The 18784-nt window shown below is 33.4% G+C and overlaps 1 protein-coding gene and 1 long non-coding RNA gene across 2 annotated transcripts; one reads left to right on the top strand and one right to left on the bottom strand.

The window, feature by feature from the left end:
* Positions 1–4130: 4130 nt before the first annotated feature.
* On the bottom strand, positions 4131–4625 carry LOC114309840 (uncharacterized). The gene has a single exon (XM_082872399.1). The coding sequence runs from the start codon at positions 4623–4625 to the stop codon at positions 4131–4133; it is 495 nt and encodes a 164-aa protein (XP_082728525.1).
* Positions 4626–13207: 8582 nt separating this feature from the next.
* On the top strand, positions 13208–14596 carry LOC114304732 (uncharacterized). Its single transcript, XR_014330709.1, has 2 exons — positions 13208–13620; positions 13748–14596. It is a non-coding gene; the product is annotated as an uncharacterized LOC114304732 (long non-coding RNA).
* Positions 14597–18784: the final 4188 nt, after the last annotated feature.

The following is an 18784-nucleotide window of genomic DNA, read 5'->3' on the forward strand; positions in this document are numbered from 1 at the left end:
TTCTAACTAAAAATAAAAAATCTTGCTTCGAAATTTCTAGCTATAATTCACAATATATAGTTACACCATAAAGTCACCAATATATTAACAAAAATTCTATAAACACATAATATTTATAAATACAAATATGTTACAAATATGTAAGTGTGGGGAAGTTATTATTTTAGTAGACTATTTTAGTTTTTAGCTATTTTAACCTTCATTTGGCATTGGCTAAGGTAGCCAACTTTTTTGCGTTTAGACTTTTCTCGTTTGGGAACAGGCTAATTTAATAACTTTTTAGCTATTTGGCTAAAATATGAGTTAAAAAAATTAATTTCTTAGAGTAGTTTTTGGTTTGCGTTTGTAGAGTAGTTTTTTAGATAAAAAGTACGAAAACTTGTTTGGTTTACCTTTTTTTAGAAATGGTTTTGGAAAATTGTTTTGGGAAAAGAATTTTAAAAAAAGTGATTGATTTGATGTGTATGAGAGAGAAAGTGATTTTGGAAAGTAGGTAACCAAACAAAATTTTGAGATTTTTTTTGAAAAAATTTGTTTGGTTTGATTACTCTGGAAAATTTGTTTGTAGAGAATTTTTCCCAAAAATTTTTCTGAAAAAACAAACCAAACAAGCCTACTATGTTTTGGATAACTTTTTTATTTTTTACGAAAAGATGTGCAAAAAGTAGAGAGAAAAGAGAATCTTTGACTTTTTGGTATGAGTTGTTGACTTTTTGGCTAATTTAGTAATTTTTTGACTTTTTGACTAAAAATGAGGGTTCCCAAACGAGGCCTAAGTCTCATTTGGTTTTTGTTTTTAGACTTTTTTTTGACTTTTGTGAGAAAAAAATGTAATGATTATAGTTTGAATGTGACATTTTGTCTTATTAGCTTATATAGTCTATTTTGTCTTTTTATGTTTTTTTAGCCCTAAAATATTTACCAAACGAGAATTTAGTAGGCTAAAATTTTTGTATTTAGAAAGATGATTAGATTTTTTTATAGTTAGATATGACATTTGTGAAAAAATTATAAATTTGATATAACATTTTATCTTATTAACTATTTTAATCTTTTTTTTATTATTATTATAAATTTTAACCTAAGCCAAGCCAAAAAATTTCTTGCTAAAGACTGTTAGATAATGTCTCAATGGGACCACATAATTAAATGTGGTGTTATCATTTATAAGAAGTCTATTCAATTTAGTTAATAGGCTTAAGGGTATATGTGTTATGGACCTAATGTGTAGATACTAGTTGTATAATTTCTATTTCTATGAGGGGCAGAAATAGAAATTAAAACATATTGGTTAAAGTTGGTTTTCATTTCTTTTGAACTTCCACAACCTTTCAGTTTTGAAAACCAATTACAACCTTTAAAAGGTTATGGTCCCTATTCCTTCCCATGTGGAAATAAGAACACTGCCATTTTTTTCCTAAATCCTCTCAAGGAGAAACATAAGGCACCAAAGGGGAAAGGATTAGAAGGCAATAACATAATCAATAACAAAGAGTTCATTGATAATCACACTTCCGTTTAACCGTTCATCAATGGATTCAGGTATATCATTTCGTCTTGATTTCTTGATAATACACATGGTAAATGATCCAAAGTGTAAGGTTTATGTTCTGAAATTTATGTTTACAATTGGTATCAGAGCATGCATATCATGTGTCTTATCAGAATTGATATGCTTTATTCATTCTATTTAGTTTCCTGGAATCAGATTCTGAATTTTCTTATGAATGTAAATTCTGTTTTTCTCTATTTTGTTCTGTGAAAATAGCAATCTGTTTTCTGGAATTGTAAAATGATTCGGTGGGCAGTTTTTTTTTTTCTCTCTCAAATGGATGAACATCATGTATTTATATATATATAGATATATCTTGCGATTTGATCGGTTTAATTTTGAACATCATAAAAAAAAAACTATTTGTTTTTGGACCCGTCAATTCTATTTATATATGTATATATATAATTGGAATTGCTGCAGATTATATAACATATACGGGGTCACAAATTTAGAAATATTTAAATTTAATGTAATTTCATACAACGTCTATAGAAATTTAATTTTCTAACATTCTCAATATAAGTCACTTCAAACAAGATGTCACAAAAGTGATATCTCTTGTCTAGATTGTTTTATATGAAAGGTTTTGAAGTTCATGTCTGTGTATCTCATGCGGGTATTTATCGGTCCAAAGACATGATTAAGACTTGGCAGAATTACACACAAATTTTGTGGTGATAAACATGTGCCAATTGTCAAGAAAACCTAATGTGAATAATAAATCCATCAAAAGATAGATTTGTTATTTGACATAACTTATTGTCAATGTTTGATCATTACAACAAGAATACCACTTACAGTTAATATCACTACCCAAAGGCTTGGTATTAATGTTGTGCTAGGTATCTTGAGATGTTGTCATTAAATTAATTTATTTAGAGATTATCTGTTTGGTAACTTATTCAAGGTGAGGTAATTGTTCTTGAGGAACAAACTCTACAACCTCAACCTCAACCTCAAGAATCTGTGCCATTAAGGCGATCCACCAGAGAAAAGAGATTTGCATTTTCAGATGATTATATTGTATATCTCCAGGAACATGAGGTAAAAAATGGAATGTCGAAAGATGATCCAATCAACTTTCGTCAAGCCATGGAAAGTTCCAACTCTCATAAGTGAATAGAAGCCCTGAATGAAGAATATAAGCACTGCAAGACCACTTAAGTTATATTGTGACAATAAGTCTGCAGTTTTATATTCCAATAACAACAGGAGCTCGACAAAATCAAAGCATATTGATATCAAGTTCCTAGTTGTAAAAGAAAGAGTGCAGAGTGGACAGATTTCCATAGAGCACATTGGGACAAACTCCGTGATAGCGGATCCACTTACGAAGGGACTACCACCCAAGGTCTTTCATGAACACACTGCTCAGATGGGTGTTGTTCTATTTGAGAACATTCTGGTTTAGTGGGAGTTTGTATTTATTTTACTGCTTTATGTCAGCCTTGAGTTTTATCTATGTAATTAGATTAATTTCTGCAGAAATGAAATATTCAGTTTATTACGCTCTGTTACGTATTGTGAAGTATTGATCTCAATAAAGTTAAGTAGGACCAGTTGGAAATAGGCATGTATGGATTACATCACATGCAATTTTCATGCTACGCATCCATGATTGATCTATGTCATTTAGCTGTATTAGTATACGTGACCATTGGTGGGTCGAGTTATGATTGATGTAACGAAGACCACTTTGATCCTATATTAATATAGTTAATGGACAAGATTGTTTGGATACCCTCAAGTTATGATAACAAATTTCTGAGCTCACTAAAGTTAAGCACATTTTTCAGGATACATATGTGGTCCAGTGGGAGATTGTTAGATAATGTCTCAATGGGACACATAATTAAATGTGGTGTTATCATTTATAAGAAGTCTACAATTTAAGTGATTCAATTTAGTTAATAGGCTTAAGGGTATATGTGTTATGGACCTAATGTGTAGATACTAGTTGTATAATTTCTATTTCTATGAGGGGCAGAAATAGAAATTAAAACATATTGGTTAAAGTTGGTTTTCATTTCTTTTGAACTTCCACAACCTTTCAGTTTTGAAAACCAATTACAACCTTTAAAAGGTTATGGTCCCTATTCCTTCCCAGGTGGAAATAAGAACACTGCCATTTTTTTCCTAAATCCTCTCAAGGAGAAACATAAGGCACCAAAGGGGAAAGGATTAGAAGACAATAACATAATCAATAATAAAGAGTTCATTGATAATCACGCTTCCGTTTAACCGTTCATCAATGGATTCAGGTATGTCATTTTATCTTGATTTCTTGATAATACACATGATAAATGATTCAAAGTGTAAGATTTATGTTCTGAAATTTATGTTTACAATCCCCATGTGTCCACAATATATTTGAAGTCACACCTCATAAATTTCTTAACACAACAAATTTCTTATTACACCCATTTGTACAGTACTTTTTGCCTAATGTACAACTATTGTAATACAAGTGTAACGGAAAATTTATTGTGTGTAACAGAAGCACCCTAATAAGTAAGATCAACAAAAATAAAAATAAGTGATTTTCCATTTCTACCCTTAACATGACTACAAATTTTCATCTTGAAAAAAGAGGCTCTTCTGTAATTGTATCCAACACAGGCCTCCTTGACTTACACACCGCCAACCGGTGCTGAAACTCCGGCACCGGAAACTCCACCGTCACCGTCGCCGCTACACTTTCCGAAACATCACCGGACGCCGGCGAAATTCTGACGGTTCCGCCGGAGATCCGCTTGGCGGCCGAGTTGGCCGCCATGAAAAACACCGCCACATCAGCAGCGGTGACGACAGAGTTCACTCTCTTCATCGGAAACATGACGTAGACGTTTCCGAACTCGAGGTCTTCGTCGGCGGCGAGAGCGGAGAATCTCCGGCCGATGTTGAGTGAACGAGAGTTGACTAAGAAGAAGGTGGGGCACTCGAGCATGAGCTCCGCCGCCTTGACGGGGTGGCGGAACTGCCGGATTTCGCCGCCGGGGAAAATTACTCTGGCTGATTTGGAGTTCTTCATTGTAGGAGAGATAAAACTGCATGAAACGTAGTTTCCCATGTTTTAGAGAGAGAGGGTTTGGTATGGGGTAGAGTAGGATGGTTTTGGGGCTGAAATTGGCTTATATAGAAGGAATGAAACGAAAGGCACACGTTTTTGCGTGTGGATAGATAGATACATGTATGTGTATTAATACAGCATTTATTTATGTATATAGACACATTGATAACGGAAATGCTAGGAAGGTGCAGTTTTCATATTAAAAAGGTAAATTACATCTAGTGCCCTATATTTTTACTAAAATTTTATTTTGATCTTTTCATTTTCAATTATAATAGTTAACTCTTTATATTTTAAGTCAAGTTATAATTTTACCTTTTCGTCCATCTACCATTAATAAGATTAAGATAAATTAAACGGTAAATACCAATAAATTCTAATAGCTGACGTAATACCATCAAGTCCTAATAAAACTATCGCTAAAAATAATTTTTTGTGACGATTTTTTGAATATGTCACTAAAAATTGACATTAGTAACTTGTTTTGTCGCGGCTTTTATAAATTGTCGCTAAAACTTATAATTAGTGATTTTTTTGTGAGGAATTTTTTAAACTGTCGCTAAAAGTTAAAAATTAGTGATTTTTTATGACTGGTTTTTTTAAACTATAGCTACAATTTATAATTAGTAACATTTTTTGTGACAAAAATTTCAAACTTTTACTGAAAATTAACAATTAATAACGTTTTTTTTTAATAATATTTGATGAAAAATGTCATTAATTATAATAGGACCTATTGGACAATAAATATATCTATTAAGACCTATACATAAAGGCATCTCCAACGGTTCACCATAATTTTCATCAAATTTAAGTACAAAAAAAGACAAATTCCTATATTTGACATCGCCTGTTCTAACGGAGGAATTTTTCTTTTCATCAAATTATCGGTTAACTAGGCGGACGACTAGCCGGTCGACCAGTCAATGCAACAAATAAAAAAACAACAGTTGAATTATTTGTTGAGTAAAATGTTCTTTGTACTGATGTTTATGCACTCATAGGACACACTTCGTAATGCCACTAGGTTGGAAATTAAGATTGTTCCTGAAACCTCAGTTAGGAATGGTTTGTGATTGTTTGTGTTCATTGTTTAATTCCAAATGAGTGGGCTCTGAAATCACTGAAACTGAGCATTTCAAAGGCTGAAATGAGGATTTGAGAAATGGGCATGGTTTTAAAGGGTAGAAATTGAATTTGAAGAAGTGGGTATTGGTGGGGAGAAGGATTGAAGGTGGAAGGTGGGATGTGAGAGTCTGGGTATGTGAAAACATTTTTGTGAAAGCACTTTGGGGTTTTGAGATTTCTGATCAAGCTTTGAGAAATTTGGAACGAGTTGGACACGAACGGAGGAGAGAGAGAGAGAGAGAGTGTGTGTGTGTGTGTGTGTGTGTGTGTGAGAGAGAGAGAGAGAGAGAGAGAGAGAGATGAGAAAAGTGCTATTGATAATTTCAACACACTTCACAAGTTCCACAAATTTCACATTGGTGGCAGGTAGAGTTGATTTCAAAACACAGGGTATGCAACAAAATGCTAGATTGAGTTAATTTCCATTTCAAAACACATCCCACCAGAATATCAGATGGTTATAGTACTTGACAGCATCAGAAAAATGAATGAACTATTTGCTAACAGAGTAACAACGGTGTTGCCGAAGCCTATTTTGGAGTCAATTTTGCATTAACTCGGAAAATGGTTTAAACAACCAAATATACGAAGTGAATCACCACTCTGCAAAGAATGTGTTTCCACCCGGACACACCTCATTCGGTGTCCGGAGCCCATCTCAATTTAGCTCAAAATTAGCCAAAAATCATGGATGCACAAACCATCTTACCAATATTGTGTTACTTATTTTTGTGGGAATTGCTCAAGGAAAAGGACGACTGGGGGGACAACCAGCCGAAGGCCCACTTCCAATATATACACACAGTAAAATGGTGAAATCTGTCATAGCTTCTCAGTTTGGTGAAAATTTTAGGCCTTTCTCAATTTGATATCGTTTTGATGAAACCGTTGGAAACAAAAAAAAAGCTGTCACTTTTTACCAAATTTAAATTTGGTGATGAATTTGGTGAACCGTTAGAGATGGCCTAAGTCCCCTAAATTAAAGTCAAGGGATTAAAGTTAGATTTTAAAATAACTAATTACAGAAGAGTGACATTGTAATTTGACTGAAAATATAGGAAGTTGATTGTTATAATTGAAAATAAAATTACTAAAGTGAGATTTTGATAAAAGTATATAGTTGCCAAGTGTAATTAACCCCACAAAAAAGAACATTGTTATATAAAAAATTAAAGTGTAACAAATCAGTACATGTATTTATAGAGCTTATGTAATTAGCCCCGGTACATAGGGCTGTTTTGGAAAGTTGGTAAAAAGTTGGCTTTTAGCTTTTTATCAAGTTTTTTGGCTTTTTTGGAAGTGATTTGAGAAGTTGATAAAAAGCTGACTTTTTGCTTTTTAGTTTAATATTTATTTATGGTGTCAAATCAAATTAAAATGACCAAAATACCCTCACCCAACATAAGAGAGTTATTTTTTTATTTATTTTTCATAGGCCCTAATTTGTAATTTTAGGACTGCGTTTTTGACACTTGCCAAATGACTTTTCTAGCTTTTTTGACAGCCATGTTTTTGAACATTTTGTCTAAAAACGTGACTTTTTACCATGTTCCCAAAATGACACATAATGCCTCACAAGAAAAATGATACATGAGAGTTGACTTGAAACCGTGGTGACATGTTGACATTGATAGACATAAATATAAGTTCACTCTACCGTTAATCAATCAAAATTAGATTATATTTTTAATATTTTTATATAATTTAATTTTGTGTATATAAAATTTTTTGTGCTAATTACACTTTGTCCTTCTTTTGTTTAGTTATTTTTTTACTTTGATTTAAAGTTGGTTTTTCTCATTTTGATTTTTTATGTTTCAAGTTTTTTTTCAATTCACTTTTAAAACTAACTTATGTCTAAAAATAGACAGAACATAACACATTGGCAATCACAGACCCAACTCTTAATATAATAATATATTTTATATATAATGTGATAATTAATGTGATATTTTCTATTTAATTTTGAACAAAAATTAATTTCAAAAGTGAACTAAGAAAACTTAAAACATGAAGTCAAAGTAAGAAAAAATAAATTTTAAAAGTCAAAATAAAATTATGATCAAATATAAAAGAGTGAAAATATAATTTAAATCTCATTTGACAACTCGAACGTTTAGTCTAAATATATTAGTTATTTTCACTTTATATTTTAATAAAAAAATTATTAAAATAACATATTTTGTAATTCTTTTAAAAATCAATTTACGAGTGTAATCAATGAAGACACGTCAACCAGTTTTTAAAGGGTTGTCGGCTTGAATAAACTTTGACATGGCAAATGAAAGAGAAGGGTTTGGTGTGAAATTGTGAATTTTGGTTGCTGACCATACTGGAGAGACTTACGCGTTTGGCAAGAGCTCTGGATTGGAAGGTGCCTACGTATTTCTTTCGTCATCGATGGTTTTGGCAAAATTCTATTGGCACGTCACAAGAAATTTTAGTATAAAGGGCAAGTTACACTTATTTCCCATATTTTTTTTTATAGTTTTAATAATTATATTAATCACATCTACTTTTAAAATTATTATTAAAATTCTCTCAATCCATTTATTTAATACAAACGTCGTTATTTTTTTATTTAAAATGGTCATATTACCTCCTTTGAATTGAGCGAAAAGATATAAAAATTATTAAATCAACCAATAAACTATTTAAATAAAAAATTTCACTCACATCTCTTAAGATGTTACATATATATTATTAAAGATTCACGTATGTTTTAATTTAAAACCCTAATAGTTTAATATAAGATCCTAATAATTAATACAAGAAAATTTTACACATAAATCCCATACGAAAGAATGTTGATTCATTTAGTCTTAACAGTTTTCTTATGAACTAATTAATTCTTTTTGTTTTGAAAAGTTGTATTCATTTGATTTGGTGCCATTTCAGTTTAAGTGAATGACCTTTTATAATTTATTTTTTCAAATTTTTGATTCATTTTTGGGATGAAAACGAAAAGGTGAGGTGTGGAAGATTCTTTTTAGAAAGATTGGTGGCTAAAGTGTTGATTGTTGAACGTAAAAATCAATATTTTTTGTTAGTATGATTTTCTGGTATTACATTGAAATATTATATTAAAGTGTTGCGTTTGAAAAAAATACACTAAGGGTTCGTTTGGCAAGAGAGTTGTGGGCTAATTTAACCACTACACGACAGAATTGGCTAAATTAGCCACAACGCGACAAAAACACATTCAGCCGCCGTTTGAATTGTATCTTACATACAAGGAGGGATGAAATTACCAAATTACCCCTGGGTCGGTGTTCACACTATCACACCCTCGAACACATTTCGCACTAGTTAGGTCATCCATTTTGGAGCTGAAGCAAACGAGGCGATCCAATCTGCGCTTGAGGGGAAGAAGAACGACGAATTGATATTGGTGCGCCACCGGAGTTCATATCGGCAGCGACCCTGCAACTCAGGCTCTCAAAGATCTGGAATTTGAAGGTAAACTAAGCTTTCTCTTTTTTTGGAGGGGGGGTTTGTTTGCGTAATACCCTTTTCTTCAACCCGATCTGCTCGGTTGATCTTTGGAACCCATTATTGTTGCTGCTTAAAAAAATTTCCTCCACTTTGGGTTAGATTTTTTTCATTTCGGCTTGCAGAATGGGAAAGCCACCGTTATATCTGTATGGATATAGATGCAAAACCTCACTCCGATTTTGAATCTGTCATGGAAACTAGACGTCAAGGCCGATTAATGGTTGAAAACACATTTTCTTCACATTACGATGTCTAAATCGTAAACCCTATGATTTCAAAGTCAAACACCCATTTTCTGCTTTTTTTTCTGCCAATTTTTTTGTGAGATTTGCAATTTCTACATCCTGATTTGTCACCCAATCTAAAATCAAAATTATTTTCTTCACAAAACTCACTGTTGTGCCTCACCTGAAATCTGAATGCTAAAATTAGATTTTTCTCAAATAAAAGGTCATGCAGTTCATATGTTTTCCTATTTTTTCCCTGTCATTTCTGGAATTTGTATACCAATTTTTTTTGCAAGTTCTCTGAAAACTAACTTTCTGTGTTCATAACTCTGCCAATGGCTCCATGTGAAACATTCTGAATTTACAAACACCCTGTCTCCATGTATCTCTATAAACAACAGAATTAGCATTTTGTTTATAACACATTGTAATGTCTCCATCATATCTGTTAAACAAATGGAAAGTTAAATCTGTGAATGAAATCTGATTCTGTGAACAATTTCATATCAGAAGTTGAAGTTGATTTCTTATAATTCTCATTCTCTTGAACACTGGTAGCTTGCATTTCTTATATTTCTCATTAAAAATGAAACATTTCAGATCTATTAGTCAAATTGATTTGTCAATGCTGAATGAAATCTGATTCTGTGAATGAAAGATGAAATCTGAATTGGTCCTATGAATGAAATCTGTGAATCACATCTGTGAGTCTGTGAATCAAATCTGTGAGTCTGGCCCTGTTTGGTAGAGCTGTGGAAAAGTGCTTATAGCTTATACCTTAATAGCTTATAATTATGAACATAAGCTGATTTCTGACTTATAAATTAAGCTTCTCCTGCCCCACTCAAAGAATAAGTTGATTTCTGACTTACAAAAAGTTATAAGTTGTATTGTTAAGCTAAACCAAACACATCAAAATAGCTTAAATTAAGATGAAAGCTGAAATAAGCTGAAATTAAGATGTACCAAACAGGGCCAAATCTGAATGGGTCCTGTGAATGAAATCTGTGAATCACATCTGTGAGTTTGTGAATCACATCTGTGAGTCTGTGAATGAAATCTGTGACTCTGCTACAAATTTATGTTTTGTAACATTGGTAACGTCAATGCTAAATGAAGAAAGAAATGTAAATTTATGTATTGCTAGCATTGGTAAATCTGAATAAAACTCTCTGCTGTTATATTCATAAATCTGAATAAAACCCTCTGCTGTTTTTGTGCATCAACGTATTCACAACTATTATGGATAACATAAACGTTTTTAATTGATTTGTTAAACACCACAACTCCGTCAAACACAACTTCACTTCTTCAAACACAACTACTCTGTCAGCAACAACTGACAAGTGTATTATGATCGAACCATTTGGTTGTACATACATGTATATCACATTGCATTACATTTTTGGGTCCGTGTTCTCTTCATGTTTGTATCGGAACATTTTTTTTTTTTTTTTTTACTTACATGTTTTGACTAATCCTGGCCTAGTTCTTCTTTTCTAGATCACCTCCACGGTGAAACCATTTAGTTCTGATATGAACCATCCCTGTCCTATTTATAACAAAACACCATATTTAAAATTTGGTTCATGCTTCATTCTCCTTGTAGTGTTCCATATGTTATACGGATGTTATGCTTCACTATGGTACCAAATCTAAACCGTTGGATTTTCCCCTATGCTTCATCCATATGTGCTTACTGTCCCATCCTTTATCAATATTCTTCGGTTAGTACAAAAATAAAAAATTATATTAATATATGTGTACTTCGTTGTTTTAATGGACACGGGATGAATCTATACTCCAATCATGTTTTGTCAAGTATTGTCATAACATAGTGGATGTGGATCCTAGAATACAAACCTTATCTTAACCCAGAAGGTCTAAATCTATGGCCCAAATGCATATATACACACACACCCATATACACATATCCATGGATGATGATTGTTGTTACTGTTTACACATTGAATCTTAGTTCTTAAAATTGATATCCTAATGTAAACCACATGGTTATGAAGTGCTTTAATAAAAAATTACAAGAACCGCTGCTGCCACAGCCCTAATGTCATAGTCACTGCCTCAAGATGCTGCAACACCACTTATCCTATCATCTCATCTGGCATCCATCTCCCTTCTACACGCCACGACTCCATGAAAAGTGAACACATTTTTATTCCTTGTATAGTAATTTTTTTAGCCAAACTTTATTTTACTTGCATGCGTGCTTAAATTAACGTTTTTAATGAAAGCTTTGACGGAGTAATTGTGTTTAACTTGTGCATTAGCGCATTCAGTTCATGTTTAACTTGATATATGGATAACATAAACTAATTACTTATATGATTCATTGTCACTTCCGAATGTTTGTAAAGCATAGCATCGCTTCGTTCACCTCTACTACAACTTCCAGTACATGGCCACAGCGAATGTGTGCCTATGGACATGGCCCCTGTATTGTTAAGATTTCCAAGTCCACCAAAAATCCAGGGTGTCCCTACTTTGCATGTCCCCGCCCTGTGGTAAGTGACCATTATTTACCGGTCATAACTGCATGAACATTAACAACCCAATGACTAATAGTTCCATCATTTGCACTCATCAGCCCTGTGTCAGTTGGATTGGTTGGTGCGAAGAACCAAGGTGAGAGAACCAAGACTATGCGTCACCCAGAGACGAAATTGTCATGCAATTGCGGGCTGATGTCATAGACATTCAACAATCCTTGCGTGTCCTTAAGACCATTGTGTAGGTGCTATGCATAGTCGTTGTCATTTTGTTGTTCCGTATGTACAGGGCCGGCCCTGGGCCAGCCCTGGGCATGGGCCAACAAGGCCATGGCTTAGGGCCCCTCAAAATAGATCCAAAAAAAGGGCCCCTTCTATTATTGTTTAGTGTAATATATTAGGTATGTTTTAAGTTTTAAAAAAAATTAAAGAAGGCTCAAACTAACTTAAAATAAATTGACCCATTAAAAAATTGAAAGACCCATTCAAAAAAATTAACATTGTTATCCATTGTAATATATTAGGTATATTTTAAATCCAAAAAAAAATTAAGGAAGACCCAAACTAAAAATAAATTGACCCATTAAAACATTGAAAGGCCCATTTAAAATAATTAGCATTGTTATCCATTGAAAATGATTTTGCAAAAAAACTAGATTATGCAAGTATGATTAATTTATTTGCTTCTAAAAATGTAAGAAAAATGAGGATCAAGCGACACTTATTAATTGTTGTGATGTAATACTAAGTATTTTTTGTGATTTTGACACAAATTTTTTGTCTTTTATCTTCATATTTTTTTTCATTTTTTTTCATTCAATGAAAAAAAAAATATGAAGGGCCCCAAAAATTTATTAGTTGATTATTGGCTTTAGGCCCCGAAAATCTCAGGGCCGGACCTGCGTATGTAAGCAACGTTAGGATGTTGTCAGTATGTACAAACACGTTACGAGGTTGTTAGTATGTTGGTAGTATGTTTTAGTATGACTTTAAGCTGCCTTTGCCTTCCTCCACTACGAACGGTAGATGTATTAATGACTATCATAACTATGTCCACTATTGAGTTCCATGGAACCTGTGTATGTATGTTATTAATGTGCAATGGTTATATGCTGTCTAATTTAGCATCTTATCTCTCTGTTTGTTGTTATTAATGTGCAATGGCTTATGCGTTTGTATATAATAACCGAATTTGTGATGGTAATCTTTTGTAACCGTACATTAGTAATGGCTTCCATACGTACTTCTCCGCGTACCCAATCCAAAAGCAAAGGCATTGTCACAGAGAAGTCAAGCAGTCTTGAAGAGATACATAATCAATTCAGCCACAAGGCCTCATGGGATAGTGACTCAATCCGAGTTTTCCTACGGTTGATTGCAAATGAGATTACAAAAGGAAAGCGACCATTCCTAGTCCTCAACCAAGCAGGGTACAAGTCCTTGGCAAGGAAATTTGAGAAAAAAACAGGAAGAAAACATGGCCTCAAACAGTTGAAGAATAAATACATGAGTTTGAAAAAAGAGTGGCAAACGTGGACAAAGTTAATGGATTCAAGCAAAGGAGTGTCAGGGATAGGGTTTGACTGTGACACCGGTATGTTTCAGGCACCTGAGGAACGGTGGGACAAGATGGAATCGGTAAGTACATGTACAAACAAGTTTCATATTTGTCCGTTACCAGTACATTTTTAACCTTTTTAGTTAGCTTTTAATTAATTATATGAAATGTAACGTCTTTCTCTTTCATATATCTCCCTTTCTGAAGATAAACAAGGTGTGTGCCAAGTTTAGGAAAAAAACCTTGGAACATCGTGACTTGATGGAGACGGTCTTCATGGGGGCATCAGCTATTGGTAAGCACCATTGGACCCCGGGAGAGAAACTTCCTAAAGCTGCTGATGACTCATCTGATTCTAAGCATAGTTTAGGAGCCCAATCATTTGTTGATCCGATACCCGTAGGAGTATAGGACGTGGATTCAGATTCTTCACTGGAGCATGTTCCGATTGAAAAGGGGAAAAGGAGAAAGACGCCATCAATAAGTGTTTCAAAGTCGAAGAAGGCAACAAGTGGAACGTCAGTTATTGCGGAAAGCATGAACAATCTAACATATGTGGTGCGTACGACGAATCAGCAGGTTACGGTGAGGCACCTTCCAGGCAACGAATCGCTGTACACTATTTCGGAGTGCATGTATCGCCTAACGAGTATTCCATCCCTGATTGGTACGCTGCTATTCCATTTCGCCTCGACACTTATGGATAACGCAGATTACCAGGAGGTGATGATGTGCCAGCCTGATGACGACCACATCATAGGGTGGCTTACACAAAAGCAGCTCTAGTGTACTGCGTCGGCGCCGTTTACGAACCTGTTTGGGGCTCGTTGGATGTGATCTAGCGGTGTCAGGATTATTGAAGATGCCTGCCCTTTTCTTGCTTTTGAAAACTTTTACTTATGTTATTGTTGGCACTGTATTAAAATGGGATGGTTGTGTTTGCATGTTTTTATTCTTTTCTTGTTGTTTTTTTTTCTTGCTAGCTATGGTGAACAAAACTTTTAGTTAAGTTTGTCGTAGAAAAAATGGAAGCATGGTTGTGCGTTTTTTGGGAAAGGAATGGGATGCTTCTGTTTTAATTAAATGTATGGCAATGAAATGCGCAATGACAGTTTTCTTGCTAGCGTTTGTATGTCTTTACTTTGCGAGGGAAACTATTATGTTAGTTTGACGTCATTTTTGTGGTTGTTACCACCATGGTCCCCCTGTAAAATATAACGACCAGGTTCACAATTTGTTCAATTCATATCATTATGCGTTAGTAATGACATTGGTGACGGCATTACGTACATTAAAAACCATGTGGCATTCATACGTGCAAACTGTTATTACATTTAAGTTAATGAATCACGTGCAAACTGATTGAAACAATAACGACGAATTAAGGGAAATGCTTAATCAAATGGCAGTACAGCTGCAACAAGAAAACAATTGGACATTTCTACAAACATGCCAGTATGCGACAGAGTGGTACAAAAAACACATGGCTAAAACGCCATGCCGCACTTTGATATTGACCGGGCATGCATGGATATGCGAACTATATGCGGGTCATATGGGTCGATTTTAGGAAAATGTTTGCATGCCGAAGGAAGTGTTTACCGCTTTGTGTGAGACATTAGTAAATGATTTTGGGTTACAAGTACCGCAACGGCCACATGGCTTAACTGTTGAAGAAAGCGTTGCAATGTTTATCCACGTGTTGCAAGGGATGCAAAATTGACAAATCCAAGAATGTTTCCAACATTCGAGGGAGATTGTGTCTCGGCACGTGCATAACGTATTAACTTCCATGAAGGAGTTCACTGTTGTTCATTGCCAGCCCACATACAGTCAGCATCGTATACATCCATACGTGCGGTCTAGACGAAAATACCTACCGTTCAAGGTATTACTAAAAAACATTATTGACATATAAGTGCGAAGTGCAGTTATTTTGTTTTTATTATTAACTGGACGTGACATATGAAAATAACCATTACTTGTTACCCGTTTAAGCAACATTACAATTGGGTTGTTTACAGGACTGTATTGGAGCAATAGACGGAACACATGTAAGTGCATGGGTTACGGGCCCAGATACGACAACATATTTCGGTAAGAAATACTGTCACACGCAAAATATCATGGCCGCATGCGATTTTGACATATGTTTCATCTTCATTTCGTGCGGATGGGAAGGAAGTATGCATGATAGTCGCATCTTCAACGAGATACTAACAAATGATGATGTCCCATTTCCACATCCTGACGAAGGTAACACAGTGCCATGAATTTTGCATTGATGGGGCTATAATATTTTGTCAGACAGTGTTACTTGAAAATGAAGCACAATGTTTGTTTTTGGTGTCATACATTGTTGTCCTGTCTGCAGGCAAATATTATCTTGTCAATTCTGGCTATCCAAACCGGATAGGTTACTTAGCACCATTCAGAGGCAGCCGTTACCACCAACAAGAATTTCGACGTATTCCACGGAACACGACGACAAACCCGCCAAATGAATTATTTAACAAAGTTCACTCGTCGTTACACATTGTGGTGGAACGCACTTTCGGTGCCTGGAAAAATCGATGGGGGTTTATTCGAGACATGCCTCGGTATGACTTTGCAAATGTACAAGTTCTGTTAGTAGGTGCGTCAATGGTATTACATAATTATATACGGCGAAACACAGGTAATCCAACAACTGTTCACCCAATCTGTGACGAGGAAGAGGCTATGACAATAGTAAATGCCATACCAGAAGTTGAACATGACGATGATGGTTTAATGGTTGGGGATGAGGACCCGCATATGGCATTGATGCGCCTTCACATACGCGACAAATTATGTTACATGCGTAATAACGGAACGTTAGGAAATATATAATAGTTGACCTAATTTTCGTACGGTTGTAACATTGGTAACACACGTGGAATAGACTGTATTCAAATATATTATCATGTACAAGTAGAATGTGTTTACACGGGAATATATCCCCTTTCTGTTGGTGACGTGCCTAACTTTGAAAAACCAAAAACCACAGAAAAAAGCATTTTCGAAAAAGAAAACAAGGTGAAACAAATAAGAAAAAAAAAAAAAAAACTAATACAGAAATTATCATGTGCAACGTCAATTAAAAACATAAAAACACCAGTTCAAAACAACAAAAAACCAAAACATACCTCATTTTTTGTTATGTGCCACGGCAATATATGATTTTTCACATCATTTTAAATAAATGACATAAAAAAACGTTTTCCCAAAAAAACCAAACAAATTAAAAACAAAGCAAAAAATAAAAAAATATAAAAGTAAAAAACATGAATTACCAGTTGTCACATAATTTAAAAATAAGGAAAACACATGAAAAATCATTTCTGAAAACTAAAAACAAATTAATGTATACAAATTCAAAAAAATTACAAAAACATAAATTCAAAAAAAAAAAAAGAATGACAAAAATACGCCTCATCAAAAAAAAAAACAGAAATTACCATTTGCCACGTAATTTACAAATAAATAAAACACATGAAAATCCATTTTTGAAATATAAAAACAAATTAATATGTACAAATTAAAAAATGATAAAAACGTAAATTAAAAAAAAATAACGAGAAAAATACGCCTCATTCAAAAATATTTAAAAAAAAAGCATAAAAACATAAATTACCATTCGCGACGTAATTTAGAAATAAATAAAACACATGAAAACTCATTTTTGAAAGAAAAAAAAAAAGTTATTGTATACCAATAAAAATAAAAAAGAAAAAAATATAAATTAAAGAATAAGAACTAATTAATGTATAAAAAAAGAAAAATGACCAAAAAAAATTTTAAAAAAAAAACATCAAAATACGTCAAATCCAAACCCAAAAGAAAAAAAATAACAAAAAAACAAAACAAAACAATTTCGGTCAAATTTATTTTTGACGTGGATGACCAAAAGAAATAAGTTGACATGTAAAACACATGTGAATGGCAGTTTGGTAATTTACCATGAAGACATCTCACCAAAAAGTCAAAAAATTCTTCCCAAATCAGGCTTTTTAGCCCTAGGCTAAAATAGTCAAAAAAATCAAAAAACCAACCCACTTCTCAAACGAAGGCTAAGAGTTTTTGTGTGTTATATTGATTGAAATGTTATGTTTAGGAAAAATATAGTAATAACTTTTTTTGAAATGTTAGATCATCTCCAACTCTTCACCAAACCTAGCATCAAATTTGAAATTTGGTGAAAAAAACACTATTTGGAGCTCCAACGGTTTTACCAAATTGATATCAAATCGAGAATTTACCAAACGTTTCACCAAAAGGAGGACAGGTTTCGCGTTTTACCAAAACACTGTGCATGACCGTTGGGAGAGACCAACCGCTCGACCACCAAAAGGTTCAAACAGTTCCAAAAAAAGTTCAAACAGTTGAAAAAAAAAAAAAAAAATTTTGCCTTACCGGTCGACTAGTGGGTTGACCGGCCGATCGACTAACCGGTCGACCACTAAAAGGTTCAAATAGTTCAAAAAAAAATTTGGCTTAACCGGTCGACTAACCGGTTATCCCGGCACAGATTTGATGAAAATTTGATGAAAATCAACCGTTGGAGCACTCGGGTATCAAATTGAGGAAAAAGTCATTTTTTTACTCAGATTTGATGAAAATTTTGGTTCAAGGTTGAAGATGCTCTTATATTGTTACATTTGAGAAAGGTATATTAATGAGTTTTTTATTATGTTACAATAGAGTATTACGTTTTTTAATGTTATGTTTGAAAAAAGTACATTAAATTTTTTTTGTGTTACATTGAATGGAATGTTACATTAACTATTACGTTTATTTTCAATATTATGAGAAAATCAACATTTATCCCTCAACACATAACACACGCGTTTATGTTTGGCCTTTATGTAATACACACTAAAATGAGAACTTTGGGTCCATAATTTTTTTTTTTTAAAAAAAGATCAAACCGCTCATAAGATCATTAATTGGAATTTATTGGTGTTTCACCCTTAATACAATACTTATAAGACTTATTTCATACTATATACGCAATTAAATATTTATCAATTTTAATTAATGTATTTATTATTTAAATTTCTTTTTTCTTTTTCTTTTTTTAAGTTGAAACAAATGGATTAATTTTTTTCCCTAGCAATTTGTCCTATTTATTTATTCATACGTGAGAAAATTATATATCTCAAAATTGTTAAGATATTATTAACAAATTTTAATTTTTATCTTTGAGTCATTAAATTTATAAAC

This window comes from Camellia sinensis, chromosome 5 (assembly GCF_055761805.1).
Source record: "Camellia sinensis isolate YWXY chromosome 5, ASM5576180v1, whole genome shotgun sequence".
Classification (NCBI taxonomy): Eukaryota; Viridiplantae; Streptophyta; class Magnoliopsida; order Ericales; family Theaceae; genus Camellia; species Camellia sinensis.

Coding starts and splice junctions, on each gene's coding strand:
- LOC114309840 (XM_082872399.1), bottom strand. CDS start 4,625: ATGGGAAACTACGTTTCATGCAGTTTTATCTCTCCTACAATGAAGAAC.